The sequence below is a fragment of the Stegostoma tigrinum genome, chromosome 27 (genome assembly GCF_030684315.1).
Source record: "Stegostoma tigrinum isolate sSteTig4 chromosome 27, sSteTig4.hap1, whole genome shotgun sequence".
NCBI classification, from domain to species: Eukaryota; Metazoa; Chordata; class Chondrichthyes; order Orectolobiformes; family Stegostomatidae; genus Stegostoma; species Stegostoma tigrinum.
Window position 1 is genome coordinate 10,211,696 of NC_081380.1, and position 21,086 is coordinate 10,232,781.

Sequence of the window (21,086 nt, forward strand, 5' to 3'; positions counted from 1 at the left end):
GGACATGGGGCAGATGAAAAGCAGCGAGTAATCCTTCTGACTGCTTGTGGGCCTGGAGCATTTTCAGTTATAAGGGGCTTAACTTTCCCAGAGGTACCAGATAGCAAATCCTTCCAGGAGTTGACAGAGTTTAAGGAATATCATGACCCCAAACCACCTCTAATCAGAGACACTATTGGTTTTATTTGGCTGACAGAGAACCAGGGGAATCCATATCAGGATTTTGATGAGGTTAAGATGACTGGCAGAGGTGTGTGATTTTGCGTTAGCCCAGAATGAGATGCTGAGAGACTGTTTAGTATGTGGGATTAATGAGGTAACAGTGTAGAAGTGCTGACTAGCCGAAGCCCAACAGGGATTTCAGACAGGCACTGCAAGTGGCTTTGTCATTAGAGAATGTGGGAACTACAGGACATCCCAATGGAAGTGGACAGCCTGACCTGAGCTTGGGGAGCATCACTTGAGATTAGGCAACTGCAGAGCCTTGGACAGGGTATATCCTCAGCAGAGGGACCCCGCAACAAAGCCAAGCCTCAGCCAAGTGGCTTAAAATTTCTTTGGGATCTGGGTCAGCAAGCCATTGTATTTGCTGCCAGTATGTGGGCCCAAGACAGCAAAGGAGTCCTCCAAGGCCTGACTTGAGTATGAAAACTTGTAGGCCAGTTCCTAGGAGAGTGAACACCCTGGAAAGTCCCCCAACATGTGGGTTGAAAACAAGCAAATAGCTTAGTAACATCCAAATCGGAATCAATTAAAATGAATGTTTTGGTTAAACAGTCACCCAGTTCCCATGGAAATTGACATCAGAACAGCTGTATCTATGGTTGCAGAATATGTCCTTAACAAGATTCGCTATCATCTCCAACTCTTTAGTTTGTACAAGACCTTGGCCAGACTGGGAATATACAATGGGGAACTGTTGCAAAATAAGGGTATGATTTTGTTTCCAGTCTCCTATGAGAAGCAGTTGGTGCTGTTATCACAGATAGTATTATGAGGCTCAGGCCCAAGCGTATTAGGGTGAAATTGGTTAAAGGTTTACTTACGATTGGCTGAATATTTTTCAATTAGAAAATGGCTGCCTTAGTGAAGTACCCAGGAGTATGAGGAAGGGCTTGGGACTATCAAAGGGACCAAAGCCACTTCATGTTGACCAGGACACAATTTGCCATGCCCACTGGTGCCATTTGCCTTGTGGGCAAAAGCAGAGGCTGAAATTGGGAGGCTGGAGGGGGAAGGAATCACCAAACCAGTGCAGTTTGCAGAATGGGCAACATAGGCATATCGATTGTGAGGGCTGATGGCTCAATTTGCCTTTGTGGGGATTTCGAACAAACTGTAAACTGCTTTTTGCAGCTGGATAAATGGCTGATCCCTCACATAGATACAAACTTGGTGGGAAGCTGGACATGAGCCATGCCTACCTGTAATTGCGACTGGATGAGCAATCTCTAAAGTATGCTATAACTAATTCCCATGAGGGTTTATATCAAAATATGCAAGGCTATCAACTGGGAATCATCAGTCTGAGCTCTGGTCCAGCGGACCATGGAAAACACTTTACAAGGGCTACCCCAGGTTACCATTTACCTGGATGATGTGCTAATAACTGGGCAGACCAATAAAGAGCACTTGGACATAGCACTGAAGTTTTTCCCAGGTGAACATTCACCTTAGAAGGGAAAGCTGTGTTTCTCACACCCCAAATGACCTACTTGGGTTACTGAGTCAACAAAACCAAGCTGCGAGCATCATTCACAATATACAGGCTCTCGCGAGTTTTGGTACTGGCCAATGCGACATCATTTACCAGCAGGGAATTCAAATATTTCCTAAAGTCCAATGACAATTGGCACACAAGTACAGCTCCATACCATCCATTGTCCAATGGTCTAGTGGAAAGAGCGGTCCAAATGTTGAAGACACATTTAAAGAAGCAGCCTATAGCATCACTTGATACCAAACTGTCCCAGTTCCTGTTCGATTATAGGGTCACCACGCACACAACAGTGATAGCTCTGGCAGAGATGCTGATGGGGAGAAGACTCCCCACCAGGTTAAACCTGCTATTCCCAAGTCTGGTTGGTTGTGGGGGGTGAAACAGCAGCAGGAACACCAGTGCCAGCCACATGCCTCCTCTAAGCGAGACATAAAATTTAGTTTAGGGGATGAAGATTGGGGCTGGAACTGTGAAAATGGCCCTGTATGGGTACAAGGCGAGGTTGGTGCAAGGTCAGCTCCTGTGACTTACAAAGATCAGGGAGGTGATACAGCCCAGAAGAAACATGTGGGTCATCTGGAAGTTGTTACCGCAAACAGGGCAGGAGCAAAACATACCCGGCCCCTCAGAACAGCCCAAAGTGCTCCCCCTCTGTCTTGTGTCGAGAAACCTCAGTCTGAGTTGGATACCGCTTCAATACTGGTACCCACAGAAGAGGAGGAAACTCTCCTGAGACACTCTGGACATGCTGCCTGGCCCTGAGTCTGAATCAGGGGAACCAGATGTGGGGCGAAAATGTTGCAGGAAAATCTACAAGTCAAAGACCAGGCCAACATGCCCAAAGGTAATGGGGGAGGGATGTAGTGATTAGAACCATGTGGACCTCATTGACTACTAGATCATTGGCCCAGGTTAACATCCCCAATCAATTGGGAAAGCCCTGGCTGACAAATATAACCAGGAGATGAGGAGAATCTCCTCAGTTCAGGGGACAGACTCTGAGCTGGCTGATCACAGACGGTGTAATGTGCAAACATCAATAAAGGGTGACTTGGTGATGGGGTATTTATTTCAGTAAAATTTGGGTCAAAACCATAACCCTTCAGATAAGGTGGGTGTGCAAAGTTGGCATGTTGCTCTCCCTAATCTGGGCAGACATGCTCAATACAAACTCAAAAACCTTAAACCTAAGAACAGGATTTTTGTGAGGTGCTTAGCTGGACCTAGAATTCCAGGATGCAATTTCTGAAAATCACAAGTGGGAAAGCATTTCCATTCTCACGTGAACAGTTTGAAGACTGAATCTCCAATTGTGGTGTTTTAGACACAGTTTGACTGAATCAGTTTAAAAACAAAATCAAAATCAGGCTCGTGTCATAGTCAGAGATGTACAGCACAGAAACAGACCCTACAGTTCAACCTGTCCACACTGACCAGATATCCTAAATTAGTCTATTCCCATTTGCTAGCATTTGGCCAATATCCCTCTTAAACCCTTCCTCATCATATATCCAGGCTGATTCCTTTTAAATGCTGTAATCGTACCACTTCCTCCGGCAGCTCATTCCATACACACTCCAGACCCTGTATGGAAAAGTAACCCCTCAGGACCCTTTTAAATCTCTCCTGCTCACCTCAAGTCTATGCCTCCTAACTTTTGGACTCCCCTGTCCTGGGGAAAAGACCTTGATTTGTTCACCCTAACTATGCACCTCATGATTTTATAAATCTCTAAGGTCACCCCTCAGCTCAGCCCCTGATGCTCCATGGAAAATAGCCCCAGCCTATTCAGCCTCTCCGTAGCTCAAACCCTCCAAACCTGGCAACGTCCTTGTGAAACTTTTCTGAACCCTTTGAAGTTCATTAACATCTTTTCTATACCAGTGAGACCAGAATTTAACACAGTATTCCAAAGGTGGCCTAACCAATGTCCTCTGCAGTCACAACGTGACATCCCAACTACTTCACGCAGTACACTGACCAATAAAGGCAAGTGCACCAAACACCACCTTCACTATCCTATCTACCTGGGACTCCACTTTCGAGAAACTGCAAACCTGCACCCCAAGTTTGGCAACGCTCCCCAGCACCTTACCATTAAGTGTATAAGTGCTGCCCTGAATTGGCTTTGCAAAATGCATCACCTCACATTTATCTAAATTAAACTCCATCTGCCCTTCTCGGCCTATTGGCCCATCTGATCAAGGTCCCATTGTGCTCTGAGATTACCTTACTTGCTGTCCACTAGACACCTATTTTGGTGCCATCTACAAATTTACTAACCATACCTCTTATGTTCACATCCAAATCATTTTGTAAATGACAAAGTAGCATCGATCTTTATGGTACCTACTGGTCACAGGCTTCCAGCCTCCAGTCTGAAAAACAACCCTCCAGCACTAGCCTTGGTCTCCTACCTTCAAGCCAATTTTGTATCCAAATGGCTAGTTCTTCCTGTTTTCCATGCGTTCTAACCTTGCTAACTAGTCTACCATGCTAACCAGCTAACCTTGTCAAAAGCTTTGCTGAAGTAGACACATAGACAATGTCCACCTCTCCGCCTTCATCAATCTTCCTTGTCACTTCAAACAGATCACTCAAATTAGTGAGACATGATTTCCCATGCACAAAGCCACGTCGACTCTCTCTAATCAGTCCTTGCCTTTCCAAATACATGTAAATCCTGTCCCTCAGGATCACCTCCAACAACTTACCCACTTCACCCTCACTGGTCTATAGTTCCCTTACCATCTCTCTTAAATGATGGCACCGTATTAGCCGTCATCTAGTCTTCAGACAGTCACCCTTGGCTATTGATGATACAAATATCTCAGCAAGGGGCTTAAGAATCACTTTCTCAGCTTCCCTCAGTTCTAGGGTACACATGATCAGCTCCTGGTGATTTATCTACCTTTATGAGTTTTAAGCCATCCAGCACCACCACCTCTATAATATGGACATTTTTCAAGATATCGCTATTTATTTTTCGAAGTTCTCTGCTTTTAAGAGGATCAGTTTTCCACATGATTGTATTTTTCTACTTAGGCACATTCTGCTCCAACCCTGGAATTCCTTTTGGTGCAAGGAAGAGTGGGACGTCTTACGGTGTTCTTTCAATGGTCCAATATAATTGTGGCACATACATTCTACGTGGTTCAAAACAGCGCACATGCTTGGAGACTGGTCAATGGTCTGGAGTGGAGCCTCGATGTGAAAGTAAACTTCTTTATATCTCATTTATTCTGAATCCTTTATTACATCTAGTCGGCCTCCCGCGGGATTATTTGCAACAAAGAATTCAGGAGAACCATCTTTAAAGGTGCTATACAAATGCACCTTTCACAATGTCAGGTCTTGACAAACCATTTTGTAAGCAATGAAGTGCAGTCACCATTGTAGTGTGGGAATGGCAACAATTAATTGGCACAGCAATCTCCCACAAACAGCAACGTGAAAGGGGGCAGATAATCTGTTTTATTGGGGAGTAAAATATTTTCCTTTTCCATCTTATAAAATATTGGTCAGCTTGTTCTCTTTCAGAAAGCCAGGTGTTGAAGGGGTTGTTGATAAGCAGCATTTTACATGCTCTTACATTTATTTGCAGGAAGAAATATTGCAAGCATGTATCTCCTTAGTCAATCACACCTGAGCCCGTATGTGTTTGTGAAACCCTGGTGAATGCCCTCCACCTGCAATATTGTGCAACACAATTCAACAGGGAGCATTCCCCTGATTTTTCTTGAAATAGTGTCTTGAACCCTTCCACCACCCTAGGTCACAGATATAACCTTGGTTTAATAGACAAATGATGGTGCCTTTGGAAGTTCAACAGTTCCAGCATTGCACCGGAGTCTCAGCCTTGTGAGTAAGTGTTCAAGATTAGGAATGGGATTTAAATCTAACACTGTGATAGTGAGCAGCCACCAAACCAGCAAGTGGCTAGAATATGGAGCTTATAACTCAATGGAGTATTTGAGGAAAATAGCATGGTTACATATAAAAGAAGGCTCAAGGTGTGGGCCATTTGCAGAACGGGGCTTCGGGAATTTTCAAACCAGTTCCCAATATGAATGATTCTTCAAAGTAATGTGTTGGTTTTAGTCAGATCTGGCTATGGCCTACAAAAAGGAAGAGAAGACAGCGAGGAGGCACCAATCAGTGGTGATATAATTGTTTGGAGGAATAAACCAAAGAGGCTTCTTTTGAATTTTCTTCAACCTTTTTTTGTTTTGCAAACAGAATTCTTGAAGACAATTGGAGGTATTAGCCTCAGCAATTAGTTACATCTTCAGGCCAATTAGAGGGAATTTCTTTGGCTCAACTTATTTAGTCTCACTCCCTAGCTCACTTTGTACAGTCTAAGATTTTCCTCAACAAATTTTTCTCAATTCTCTTTTAAAAGGAGCAGCAGATGTAATTATCAAGGCTTTCAGCCAGTACATTCCAAATTGCAACATGTTATGAAAAAGATAATTTCCTTAAATAACAAATAGCTCATATCCCCTGTTATTTAGCAAAGAAAATCATGTGCTGAAATTATTCTAAGGTACTGCTTCTTCTGTTGCAAGATTAGTTAGTGTAATAATGTCACCAACACAAAGCGCTATTTTAGGTACAGAGTACCCAGGTACAATTCTTAGTTACAGGATGGAGAAATGCAGAAAAACAAAGTTGCTATACAGAATATAACCATAGATTAGAAAGTCAGAAAAACCAAGAAGCAAAGTTAAAAGACAAACATCACAGTGTATCTCCAAGGACTGTCTGTAGCAGACCAGCGCAGGGGAGCTTCCATGTGCTGAGTCTGCTGGCTACCGTTATGTTCTGTGCCAGGCCACTGTCCCTGCTCCAAGCACTGGTTGCTGGCATCCTTGCTTTGAGCTTGCTTTCCACTCCATCAAATCAGTGGAGTTTGACACGAGCAGTTCAACTTCAAACCAGACAACATGTGCATCTGACCCATCTGGCAAGTGGTTGGCTCTGAGCTTTGGTCTGGGCCCATTCCATCATTTACCTTTACACAATGACCTTGGGCGGCATGGTGGCTCAGTGGTTAGCACTGCAGCCTCACAGCTCCAGGGACCCGGGTTCGATTCCAGCCTCAGGCGACTGTCTGTGTGGAGTTTGCACATTCTCCCCGTGTCTGCGTGGGTTTCCTCCGGGTGCTCTGGTTTCCTCCCGCAGTCCAAAGATGTGCAGGCTAGGTGGATTGGCCATACTAAATTGCCCATAGTGCTCAGGGTGTGTGGATTATAGGTGAAGGGGTCTAGGTGGGATGCTTCAAGGGACGGTGTGGACTTGTTGGGCTGAATGGCCTGTTTCCACACTGTAGAGAATCTAATCTAATCAAATAAATGAAGACTTCTCTCCTCATTGATTACACTCAATGATCCCAGTGTAGATGCTGAAGCCATTTACATAGGTGTTATTTTAAATGTATTGTTTAGGCTATGGATAAACAGGTGGACATTGGAAGTGCTTTTTGTGGAACACAGATGTAAGTGGGACTTTGAGATACTCTTTTGGCATAGTGGTAGTGTCTGTACCTCTGGGCTTGAAGACCTGGGTTCAAATCCCATGCAAGATGTGAAAATCATGGAGGTATGTTGACGACCAAAACAAATTAAAAACAGACATTGGGCTGGTTGGTAGGAGGCAGAAATTTAATTCTGGATTCTGTAAATAATTGTCTTGTAAAGAGAAGGATTTTGACTAGATTCATACTACACCATCTGGCTTGGGATCCATTTAATAATTAAGACTCAGTCACAAAGACCTCTCTCCTCCTTCAATTCAGACGAGTTTTCAAGTTAAGGCAAGACAGACAAAGGGACTGTGCTACGTCATATATGTTGCACACTTACTCAAGGTACAACTGCAGGTACAGAATGATCCCCTGGTACACTGAACTTTGAGATACCATTATTGGACATGTCACTGAGGCAACCCCGAATGGAGGGAGCTGCCAAGATCTTGATATAATGTCTTATCACATTAAGTTGCTTGTGCAGTGAAGGTGAGACACATGAGGCTGAGGCATACTCAGTAATATGTTCATAAATGGCTATTACTCATAGCACAATGCTCATGCTACATTTCACTTTTGAATAGGCAGAGAAGCTTTTGATGATGTGGAGGATCTGGCAAAAGTATTGAATATCTTGCTGTCAACAATACGGAACAGAGGTAGGATCAACGCACATCTGATTTTCATTCTGATCATTACTGTTAGTTCTACCTGCTCCTGTCCTATAGTGCTGCTGATGGGAATGTTGGGTTTGGGATATGATGTCTAATTGCTAACCTACCCTGTGTTTTCAGGATTATGGGTTGGAACTTCCTGGGTAGACTGGCCTACAGAGAGGTACCTAGTTGCGGGATTGGATGGCAGAACCTGAAGCCCTGTGCATTCAATGGATTTATTCCATGACCCATTTCCAAGTATGTTGACACAGGATGGACTAAAACAATGGTGGCACTCCAGTCCTTTGACATCTGTACAGATCAATCTCTTAACTGATATTTCAACAAAAGTGTATTCTCAGCAGCAAATAATGGAGTGGTCTGGAAGGAACAAGCACAGAGGATGTCCCTATTTAAGATTGTCAAGGCAATGTTGTTGTCTTCAGTCATACATGTGTTTATATCTCCTCAGATCTGAACTCAGGGGCACAAATTCCTGGTCGGAAGAGAAAGGTTGATGTCTTCTTTGTCATTGATGCTTCAATAACTGTTGGAAATGAAAACTTCTTGAGGTCTTTTAAATTTGTTAAGACCTTTATTAACAGGGTGAGTATGATTGGAAGAACTGTGGAACTATCTTCCAAGTTCTATAGCTGACCAGTGTGAGGAATGAGTTATGGCAGAGCGGTATAAAAGAATTACAAAAGAAACAGACAATAGCCTGATCCTGGGTTTTCACTGAGTGCTGTGAACATTTTAAATACATGATAAACTTTGCAACATATCAGAAAAGTGGTGACTGGAAAGTGAGTTAGAAACTGTTTGTATAATAATCACTTATTTGTATCATGCCTTCAATGTTGTAAAATATCTTAAGGGATGTTTGCAGAAAACATGGATTCTGAAACACCTGGATTAAAAAAAAGCTTTCTCAAAGAACTAGAGTTTTAGTGTTTTCAAGGAGTTAAAGAAGAAATTCTCGTGTTTAGGGCCCAAGTAAATGAAGGAACAATTAAAATTGAGGGTGCTGGGGAGACCAGAAATCAATGAATGCGGATATCGCAGAGGTTTATAAAATTGGAGAAAATTACAGAGATAAGGAAGGGGCAAAGTCATGGACAACATTAGAAACAAGGATGAGAATTCCATAATCAAGATATTGCTTACTAGGAGACCAGTGTATGTCAGAGGGTAGGGATAGGTCATCGGAAATTGGCATGTGTAACGACATGGTTATCAGATTCTCAGATGACCTCAGATGCACTTTGGAAATGCCATGGGAGACCAGTGAACAGTGTGATAGAATAGGCAAGTCTAAAAGTAAGAAAGGCATGGATGAGGATTTCATCAGCAGAAGTGCTGAGGGAGGTGAGGTTGTCAATGTGGCAATAGGTGCTTTTGGTGAAGGCGTGAGTATGTAGTTAGCAGCTTATTTCAGAGTTAAATATGAGACCAAAGTTGCAAACAGACTGGTTTAATCTCTGATCGTTGCCAGGAAAAAGGAGAGAGTTGATAGCTGGGGAACAGAAATGCAACAGGGACCGGAAACAATTGCTTCTGTCTTCTCAAATTTAATTGGAGGAAACTCAGTTCATCCAGTGTTGGAGGTTGGATTAAAATATGTGGTAATTTAGGAATGGAAAAGTTGGATAGTGCATGTTGTGAGAACAAGTGAAAATTAACACTGTCTTTTCACGCAGCACTTAGGGGTGAAATAGGAGGCAGTTAAAGATAAATCATGAGGGACACCAGAGTTACCAGTCTTGGACTTGGAAGAGAGGCCATTGGAAGTGATCCTCTTGCTCTGATTATATAGATAAGAATGGTGCTTAATGAGAAAGATCCCACTTAGCCAGACAGCCACAGACAAAATTTGGAGAGGAAGGGAGGAATCAAAACTTATAGCTAAGTCAAGGTGAGATAGCTTACCTAGCTTGTATGATATTGGATGTCATTTATCACATTGAGAAAGGCTGGTTCAATATTGTGGCAGAGGCTTTAAACCTAATTTGGAAGGATTCACGGACAGAGTTCCACAAAAGATGTTGGGAGTCAACATTTTTTGGAGAGGAGAAAGAAGCTACAAGTGGGATTATAGTTTTGTACAGGTAGAGGAGCCACCCATTTGCATGCTGAGAAGGACCATACCTGAACACATAACCGTTAACAGATAAGAAACTTGGTTGTTCAATGATTTAGTGGGAATTGGAGCCAAGTGAGTATCAGTTGGATCTTATAAGATTAAGTTGAAAGGAAGAGATAAGAGAGAAGGATTTGAGTTTGGGGATGGGGCAGTTTGGCCTGGTGGATAGCGAAAGGGAGGAAAGAGCAGAGGCCAGCAGATCATATCTCAATCGTGTTGACAAAGACATTTCCAAACTCCTCACACTCAACTCCTTTTGGGTGAGTGGAGCAGACAGGGAGAGGGATTTAAGGAGATGATTTGTGGTGAAGGAGCTTGGAGTTGTTGCTAGAGTCCAGTCTCTCCAGGAAGTAAGAGCAATATAGACAAAAACCAGATCTGACAGCACTCTATCTGGTCCAAGCAGGTCTGGCGGTGAATGGCTATACATGTTAAATGCGTTCAAGTCTGGAACCCTTTGATTTAGGGGATCAATAATGAAGCCTGTACATGGGCCACAGTAGTAGTTTTAATGGGGCTATGGCATCGAAGGTGGTGCAGTTGAGCAAGCCAGAAACTGCAGAAATAGTGTGTGGTGAACAGAGGGCCCAACGCTAGATAGCTGGTACTTTGAATCATTGGTTTTTGGAGCCTACTTCCATAAGGAGCAGTGTAGGCGATCATGACAGATGTTTAATCTGCAACAGGGAGGTTATTTGGGAACAAGCAGGACGAGAGAGTTAAGGTCACAATCGGATCAGTCATGGTCTTATTATCAAGAGCTTAAGGCTGCTTCTATTTCTTGCGTTCCTTTAGAAGAACTGACAACAATACCAGCAAACACCATTGATAACTCAGTCTATGCCATGTACACAAAATGCTTCTTGTATTTACTTTGCAGAAAAAGTCAATGTACTTCATAATTTATGGAGCTCTGAGATCTGACAAGATATTCTACATTGCAATTCTTCCTTTCATATCTGTATGAATATTAAAAACACATCAAAGGAGGATTGATATTAGGAACAATGCACAATATTTAGTTTAAGCGATCCTCTTTCCTTGCAATGTATTAGGTGTCAGATATGAAAGGGATGGTCCGGTATGAAGTGATCGCTTTTGGATCATGTCCCATCGTGATTACAAATATTAGGGAAAACCTCACTCCGAAGGCTGTGATGGAAAGAATAGCACAGGTTGAATACAGAGGTAAGTTGATTCAGGTCCACTGTGCCTGGGATGAGAAAAAGGAAGACTGTAGGAACTTGTAGTGTCTTTGGCCAGCAGCTGGAGGATAATGGGAGGTCGGAATCCCCTTTAGCAGATAGAGGGCTGAGAGAGGATCATGCATTACTGTGCAGTAGGAAAACATGGAGAGATAGGTATAGACTGGGTTGGGGATGGGGGTGTTAGGAGTCGGAGAGGGTTGGAGGTGCTGGGGTGAGGGGGCTAAAAGCTACTCCCAATCACAAAAAAGGTACTATATGTGAAATATTCTGCAGTCAGCCTATCAGAATCCCTTGGACATGTGGATCATCAGTGGGATAGTACAGATATGTAGATGGAAGAAAAGAATGTGAGGAATGTATAAAGAGGGAATGTTGACACCAATATGTATTGGAAAATGGGCAGAATGGCTCTTGAAGCAAAAAGCTTCTTCTATAGCAAGCAACATCTACAGAAAAGCAGCAGGATATTTATAGTTCATACCAGATCCCATTAATTCTGAGGGTTTCTTTATTGTAGTGACAAACGTAAACAGATGGAGTTGGACTGATAGTCTGCAGGGTGACTACCAAGTCTCATGTCCTGATTCAAAAGGTCTGCAAAGATGTTTGAGAATCAATGATTCCCAGTGGTGTGGTCTCCAGCCAGGATTGATCCGGCTGCATGCTCCATTCTGACCAGGAACAGTGGTGACACTGATGTATAGAGGAGAAAGTGCTCCAGATACAGCAGGCATGAAATCATAGCATTAAATACATGTTTAGTTGAAGTCATTCATTGAGTACAAGAAACAAAGAATGGGGAACCTCACCAATGCCGCTCAGTCTGTGTCCGACACAGGGTGTCCCTTTCACCTGAGGAAAGTCAGCAAGGTAGGCAAGGATTTCAGGCAGACCCACTCCCATCCAGACAACATTAGATCTTACCTTTTAAATCTGAAAAATGACAGAGGACGGATATATTTTTAATTCTCTCAAGCTATCAATCATCTCTCAGCGGGTTCAGTTCCATATTTGCGTCAACGGTTTGAATTCTTAAAGGCACAGCATCAGTGGGTGTTGAGTTTGGACAAGTAAGCTCTGGGTCAGGCCAGAAAAGATTAACACATTAATGACAACTTCCTTGTCTTCATGAGCAGTAATACCTGATCATTTCTACATCTTCGGTCATCTACCTCTTTAGCTTGCACCTTCATTCTATTTGGCACCTCTCACTCTGGGCATGTGCCTCTAATGGAAAAGAGGATGGGAAATGTTAAGGATTTGATTGATAAATAATGTGTTTTCTTTTTGATGTTGAAGACTATTTCAATAACACTGGGAGAAGAACAGGTCCCGCACTGGAGGTGGTCTACTCATCCATCAACAAAACTGTCAATCTTCACGCTGGAGATGGCCAAGCCATTCCAAAACAGGTCATCATTCTAATTACTGCTGGTGAGTCTGTGGGGGGGGGGGGGGTGCGATGGGAGAATGGGAAGGGGAGTGCGGGATGGGGGAAGGTGGTTGATCATAGGTAATGATTCTGTCTTATAAGTACTTATAAATAGGGTGGGGAATGGGATTGCATTTTGGGACTGGACAGGATAGGGGTGAGTACATTTATGCTGATTGAATTTTATGAAAAAAGTCCAACGAGTTATTGCCTGTCACTTCACACTTGAGGAAATTAAACCAGTAAACTTTCATTTGGTTTGATGTCCAGTTTCTCTCTTAGAAACTTCAGGATGACCTGCTCCAAGACTGTGCTGCCTGGACAGGCTCATCAGAGTGACAGCATCTGTCTGCCTCTATCTGGGCTGCAGTCTTGCACACTTGTGGAAGAGGTATAATGTGTACAGATATCCCTATTGCCCAATTGTAGGAAGGATATTATTAAGCTGGAGAGGGTTCAGAAGAGATTTGCCAGGTCTGGAAGGTTTTGAGTTATAAAGAGAGGCTGAATAGGGTGGGAGTTTTTCACTGGAGCGTAGGAGATTGAGGGGTGACCTTATGGGGATTTATAAAAGTATACATAGCTACTGTTAATGGTAGATGTCTTTCCCTAGGATGAGGGTTTCAAGACTAGGGGGCATATTTTTAAGGTTAGAGGGGAGAGATTTTAAAAAAGGCATGACAGGCACTTTCTTTGCACATAGGGTGATTCATGTGTGGAATCAACTTCCCAAGGAAGGGATGGATGCAGGTACAGTTACAACATTTAAAAGACACTTAGATAAGTACATGAATAGAAAAGGTTGGGAGGGATATGGACCAGTGCAGGCAGGTGGGACTAGATTAGTTTGGGGTTATGTTTGGCATGGGCTAGAGGGTCCATTTCTGTGTTGTGACTCTCTATTGAAAGTCTGTGTGGTCGATATGACATCTCATGTGTATGTCCTCGAATTCATTCAATTGTCCAGTGACTCAGATAATACATGTTTCAAATCAAGGACATCTCAAAGTCCTTCAAAGTGAATGACTATTTTGGTTTAAGTAGATATATCACCAACATTCCACACACTCTCACAGCCAACCCGTGAGAATTGTTCATGGAGTCTTGTTGACTTTAATTGAGATCAAAAACGTTACTTAGGATCCCTGTAGGGTCCACTTTGATCCAAAGAAACTGACTGGATCAGGGTTAAATAGCACAATTCGGTATAGTTTCTGCCTATTGATAAGGGAAAGTCGTGGGCTACATGTATGTGATTTCCTGCTGACTAGTTCTTAGAGTGGGACGTATATTCCAGAAATTTAGCACTCTAGAGCCCTTCAAGGCTTCACCATTGTTCAATAAATTCATGGTTAATTTCCATTTCTTGTCTCCTGTTTGTCCCCCATTACCTTTGACTGTCTTGTCTATCAGAACTATCTATCTTGGCCTTGAGGCCTGGCCTCCACTACTTTCTGGAAAAGAGAATTCCATACGTTAATGATTCTCCTCAGGAAATAATTTCTCAGATCTCTGCCTTAAAATGGATGACGCTTACTCTTATTCTGAAATTATTCATAAGAGGTAACATCCTCCCTGTCATGTCCCTTCAGAATCTTCTAAGTTTCACTAAGATCTCCTCTCATTCTTCTAAACCACAGTTTCAATTCCTGAGCTCACCATGAAGGTCGCACCTTCTCAACCTTACCTAGTTACAATGGCCCTCTGGTTAAACCTCCACCAGCCATGTCTCTGTAAGGAGACAGCAGCTCTATGGTCCTCTGGGTCTATGATGATCTTGTCTTTAGTTAGCTCTACAATAAGTCCTCACTTAAAGCTGTACAAAAATGACCTTCAGTGAATCATGATTTCTCATTAAAAACTGTGAAAGCTGTAGTTAGGTTCCCTAGGGCTTTCCTCGACAGAAAAAAATTATATCCTGTCAGTTGAAATGTTGGGGGGAGATGATGGAATAATGGTATTGTCGCTGGATTAATAATCCAGAACTCCTGGATAATGTTCTGGGGACATGGTTTCCACTCCCAGCATGGCAGGTGGTGAAATCTGAATTCCATTAAAAATATTTTAAAAACATTAGTTCATTGGAAGGCATGTAAGCGCTGTCAATCATTGTAAAACCTGATCACTAATATCCTTAAGGGAGGGAAATCTGCCATCTTTACCTGGTCTGGCCTGCATGTGCCTCTAGACCCATGGCAATGTGGTTGACTATAAACTGCCCTCTGGGCAATTAATGTTGGCCTAGCCAATAATGCTCACATCCCACAACCGAATAAATAAAAAGAAACAGTTTACATTGATAAATGACCAAATTGGCAAATGAAATAGCTGGGAAAATAACAAAAAAAACTGTAAAACAAGGAAGAAGGTAACTTGCTTCCTGTTCACTATGAACAGATACTTTATGCTGCACTGTTTTGCATTCAGTCTTGTGTACAATTTAACTTACAAATGTACTCCGCACCAGAATCTATCCATAATCTGGGGACCTCCTACTGGCTATTTACTTCGAAGAGAGGAATGTAACACAGTGAGCTGTCCCATCAGATACTGAGCTGCAATTCAGGATTCTTTACCTACACAACCACCATCATACTCTGCCTACCTCTGTCTCTCTAAATCACATACCTCCATCAAACCCATATCTTTAATTAGGCTTTTGGTAAGATTTTTCATTTGCACCACTGAGAGGGCTTTTGTTTTCAACATTTCTGCTCTGTAAACTCATTTATTGTTATTGCTGTTTTGTTTATTTCAAGTACATTTTTTAACCTTTCTCTTCTGGTCTCAGGAATATACTTTTCCCTCAGCAGGTGAACAGGTAAATGTTACGGTGTGCACACTCAGGCTTTTTGCAATGAAAATTATTTTCCTCAATGTGTTACTCTCTGCTGCAAAAATATATTCCATTTCTGTTGTTTTTTTAACAGGACAGTACAATGGATCACCAGCACCCTTCATTGTCACAGAGAAGATTTCAAATCTAGTCTCCCACTTGCCAGATCATCTAGGTAATCCATTGGACTGCCTGAATAACACAAGTGTGATCCATGGGACTGATAAAACCGCCAGTGTAACCTCTAAATGGTGTCAGCTGTGGCTCAGTTGGTAATGTTTGTGCTGCCGAATCTCAAAGTTTGACTTTCAAGTCCCAAAAGTGTAGAATATTACAGCATGAAAACAGGCCCATCAGTTTATCACTTTCTGCTTGTCCTCCAACATTCTAATCTCATTTTCCAACACTCAGCCCGTAGTTTTGTATGCTGTAATGTTTCAAGTGTTCCTCTAAATGTATCTTAAATATCAACTCTACCACCCCTTCAGGCAGTGAGTTCCAGACACCACCTGCTCTCTGGTGACAAAGATTTTCATCAAATCTCCTTCTCAGCCTCTTGCTCCTTATCATAAGTGTCCCCTGGTTATTGACTTCCTTACTAAGGGGAAATATTTCTTTCCATCTAACGTGTCTGTGCCCCTCATAACTTTGCACACTTTGAATCAGATCCCCCGCCTCTTAGCCTTCTCTGCTCTAGTGAAACTAACTCCTGCCTTTCCAATCTTCCCTCCTAGCTGCATGATTTCAGACCAGGCTATATTCTGGTGAATCTCCTCTGCACCCTTTCTAGACCAGTTATGTCCTTATGGTGTAGCGACCAGAATTGTACACAACGTCAATTAGTCCATAGATGGTGTTATGCATAGGTCCATCATAGCTCCCTTTTCTTGTATTCAGTGCCTTAACAAATAAAGGCATGTATGCTATTTCTTCTTAATCACCTTATCCTGTCCTGCTGCCTTCAATGATCTATGGACATGCCCCTCTGACCCATTGTACTTCCTAGGGTCCTACAATCCAATGTATACTCCCATATCTTGTTAGTCCTTCCAAAATCCATCACCTCACATGTTTCCAGATTAAATTCTATTTGCCACAATTCTGCTCATCTGACCAGCCACATATATCATCTTAGTCTAAGGCTTTCCTCATCACAATCTACTACATCAATTTTCATGTCATCCGCAAATGTACTGATCACATCTCCTACATTCATGCCTAGATCATTAATGTACACAACAGCAGGGGACCCAGCACCAAGCCATGTTGAATGTCACTGGACTCGGGCTCCTTGACACACAATCACCCTGTGACCATCATGCTCTGCATCAGGCTACACTGCTAAATTTGAATCCAATTTGCCAAATTGCCTTGGATCCCATGGGCCTTTAGTTTCTTAATCAGTCTGCCATGCAAGACCTTGTCAAGAGCCACCTTGAAGCCTATGTAGACTACATCAATTGCACTACACTCACATACATACCTAATTATCTCTTTGAAAAATTCAATCAAATTTGTCAGATATGATCTTCCCCTGACAAAGCCATGCTGACTGTTGTTGACTTATCTTTGCCTCTCCAAACAAAGATTAATTTTGTCCCTTTAAACATGTTTCAAATAGCTTCTCTATCACTGGTGTTTGACTTACTGGCCTGTAATTTCCTGGCTTATCCTTACCGCTTTTCTTGAATATCAGTACCACATCAGCTGTCGCCCAGCCCTCTGACACCTCTTCTGTGGCCAGAGAGGATCTGAACATTAACATCAAAACCTCCGCAATCTCAGCCAACTACCTGGAGTACATCACATCTGGGCCTGGGAATTTATCCATTTTCAGACTCCCCAAAACCAGTAATTCTTCTTCCTTCTCAATGCTCATTTGTCTGAGTATATTACAGTGCCCCTCCCTGATTTCTATATCTACATTATTCTTCTTTATAGCAAATAGCTTGAGCACAAAGGTCAATGCTGACACAGTAACCTAGCGCTGAGACAGTGCTCCACTGTTGGTGGTGTTAACTTGCAGGTAAGGCACTATTTGTGGATGTAAAAATCCTATGACACTTTGAAGAAATGCAAGGTACCCTGGCCAATATTTACCTCTCAATCAACATCACAACAAACCAATGACCCTGGTCATTTTCATATTGTTGTTCATTAGAGTTTGCTGCGTGCAAAATTTGCTTTTACATTTCTTGCATTACAGTGGCCCCAGGTCTGGTTGTGAAAAATACTTTATCTAAGAACACCTATTTATTTCCCATTCTGCCCAAATAAAAGTGGGGCCATTTCTAGTTGGTCAGAATGGAATGACATTAATGGGACAGACAGCCTCCAAATGGGGTTTCTTGAGTTATCGCCTGGGTTAATATGGGCCGCCTTCTCACTATCACTGGCGTGTGGCCTATTATGCTAGAGGATGGAATTGTCTGTTTGTGGAAATTGGTTCCTTCAAATTTGCAAATCGGAATCTCCTGTTGTGCAAAGGATCCAAATACCATTTTAAGTCAGAACTGGCCCAAGATGTGAGCTTTTCTTGCTGTGTTCAGCTTCAATGTAGTCATTGCCAAGACAATTGGCTGTTACTGTGCTGAGTTCTCCCTGAACATGGGAGATGTACTGGTCATCGCATTATAAGAAGGATGTGGAAGTATTGGAAAGGGTGCAGAGGAGACTTAACAGGATGTTGCCTGGTATGGAGGGAAGGTCTTAAAGGAAAGGCTGAGGGACTTGAGGCTGTCTTCGTTACAGAGAAGAAGGTTAAGCTGTAGTGTTCTATGTTCTATATGCCACTCCAGTCCCTCTCTATGGTTGGACAGCCCCCAGCTGCTGCAGTCTAGCACCAGCCTAACTTCAGCAAAGGGACCATCAGTTTGCAATGGATGGTTTGTCAGTCTTGTGTAAGTTGGGTTAGGTTACTCGGGTTGCTGTGGTTTCCCAGCACTGGAAAGTACCTACGTTTTTGTATTTTGCCTGCTCTCAAGTTAACATTAGCTCTTTTCATCTCTGAATGGAGTCAATGGCAATCACAAAGCCCACAAGCAATGGACCATGCAGACTTAAATGATGACAACTACTCTGTAATAACAGCTTAAAAGTCTAGAGATAGACAGAGCTAGAAGCAGTGTTATTCATATCTTTCTATGGAACACGTGGGTGATGTAAATGTAACAGTGCCTCCTCCCACCTCCAATCAGCCAAGTCTTCTCACCATCTCTCGAAGGAATTGTCTCGATCTGGTCTTTTTTTTGTTGCACCCTTCAGTGTCCATTCCCCTCGTGAGGCCTCAGTGAGCATTGGCAGGGCATTGAAATGCAGAGGGCATCATAACTATGACATCTCCACTTTCCCTGCCGTACCTATTGGACAGGGAAAAGGACTGGTGGCTTTAGCTGGTCTTCCCACTTCCTAGACCAGAGCACTGATGTCCATTGAAGAGTCATATGCTCACAGCCAACTGACCAACCACATCTGTCATCTCCCTGCTAAAAAATTGAGTTTACCATCCAGGCATCAGAGAACACATGCAGTAATGTTCCACTCTGCCAGGCATGGGAATCATGTCTGAATAACTTGGAAGTTACCATTAAGCTATTTTTTCTTCATTCCCAATAATCCATGTGAGCCAGGGATTCCCTTGAATAATGCCAACCCACTTAGCTCTACAACCTCTCTAATCACCTGTCCTTCTTTTGCGACAGATATCGTTGTGATTGGAATTGGTGAAGTATTCAAAGACCATCTTGAGCATTTGGTACCAACAACATTGAGATCAACAAAAAGGCACCAGTATGCTTTCTACTTGCCAAGCTACCATTATTTGGAAAAGGCACAAGAAGTGCAGAAAAAGCATGGTAAATTGAGTTATGGTGCTGAGTTCTGTTCAGAAATTGATAATTTGTCCAAACCATTTAGAATTTCAGCCATGGTCAATAGAGAAGACACCGTGCTGTATACCTTTACAACTCTATGACCAGTAGCCATCTGGGTCAGTGGGCGTTAATTAAGTGTGATCTGGAGTATCTGTTGATGAGTCATTCATGTAATTGTTAACCAAGTGGGTTATTCTTGGGGATAGTAGGAACTGCTGATGCTGGAGTCGGAGATAAGTGTAGAGCTCGAGAAACACAGCAGGCCAAGCAGCATCTTAGGAGCAGGAATGCAGATGTTTTGGGTCGGGGCCCTTCAGAAAATTTTCTGAAGAAGGCTCCAAACCCAAAACGTCAGCTTTCCTGCTCCTCTGATGCTGTTTGGCCTGCTGTGTTCATCCAGCTCCACACCTTGTTATCTGGTTAATTCTTGGAATGCTTTGTCTGAGTTGAGTTTTGTCGGCTAATCTTCTGACACTGTAACAGGTTTGACCATGAGCTCTTTACTCCTGTGCAATGTTGTACCTCTGGACAAACTAAGACCCACCTGTCTATAATGTTGTTATAATCAGGTGTGGAGAGCTCCAATGGGTTTCCCTTCCTCTGTTTCCTCTATAGTTACATATTAGTTTCTTAAAGGATGTCCTGGCCCATTCAGGGAGTGTTTTGAGTATCTACTTGCTGTGACAACAAAATACACCAACAGTCCAGTTTCCACGTGCTTTTAAAAAGAATGAGCATAATACTTATTGTACCTAAACTTATCTAGGAAAAATAACAGACACTGACTTCCACGTGCACACATACAAAGTTTACACACTAACACACATTAATACATACACAAACATACTAAAACACACAGACACACAGTAACACATTAACACAATGTACTAACACGCACACATGTGCTCACAAACACACATGCTAACACACATACACATCTGGTAACTTAATACCAATAAAATGAAATGAATGGTAGTCGAAGGTTTAGTACTTGATTGGCTGCAGGTTCAACTAGATGGTCCTTTTGAGTTCAATGTCCAGCAGATTTAAAAATGTAACCAGATTATTTATCAGGTCACCTGGTGATAGCAGCTGAGGTGGACTTTTCTGACTGTTGTTGATAGTCAAAATCAGCAGAATGGATTCAAAACTTGAGAAAGGCAACGGGGGCAGAAGATAAAAATCAGCAGGAACACTGTTCAACCTATGTCTATCTGTCACAGCTGAAGTGTGGTGTTACGTGAAAGCAGGTAGATGATTGGTGAGTATTTTCAGTGTTTCTTTTGATTTGGCCAAGTTCTTTAAGTAAAGAGACATTCTTACAGTTGTACAGCACAGTTAAAAAGTTCACTTTAAAAATATTTAACATTCAATTGAATGAATTAAACAGAATACAGATGGGTGTGCAGGTGATGTGTTGCACCTGTAGTATGTGGGAGCTAATGGATGCTGCGAACCACAGTGACCGCATCTGTAGTGACTATTGGCTGTTTGGGGAACCTCAGCTCAGAGTTGATGAGCTAGAGTCTGAGTTGCTAATAGTGACATTAAATTTGGCCCATTGCCAAGAGGGTGTGATTGTGAGTAAGGGAGGTAAGGTGATCTAGAATTTTAGCTTTGGAAGAGCCCTCACTAGCCACCTTGTCCATTGAGGGTTTTGTTCCCAGTGTGGATAAGGGGACAGACTGCAGG

General features: G+C 42.6%; 1 protein-coding gene across 3 annotated transcripts in view; it reads left to right on the forward strand.

Moving 5' to 3' along the window:
* The window catches only part of LOC125464473 (complement factor B-like), a 76,518-nt gene that overhangs the window by 22,477 nt on the left and 32,955 nt on the right, over window positions 1-21,086 (forward strand). For 2 of the 3 annotated variants that reach the window (XM_048556811.1, XM_059655496.1), the window contains exons 4-10: window positions 4,766-4,936; window positions 7,832-7,906; window positions 8,376-8,509; window positions 11,102-11,234; window positions 12,554-12,688; window positions 15,617-15,697; window positions 19,224-19,376. In XM_048556811.1, the coding sequence (XP_048412768.1) occupies window positions 4,766-4,936; window positions 7,832-7,906; window positions 8,376-8,509; window positions 11,102-11,234; window positions 12,554-12,688; window positions 15,617-15,697; window positions 19,224-19,376 (882 nt within the window). The remainder of the gene's footprint in view (window positions 1-4,765; window positions 4,937-7,831; window positions 7,907-8,375; window positions 8,510-11,101; window positions 11,235-12,553; window positions 12,689-15,616; window positions 15,698-19,223; window positions 19,377-21,086) is intronic. The other variant, XM_048556812.1, reaches the window with a different exon arrangement.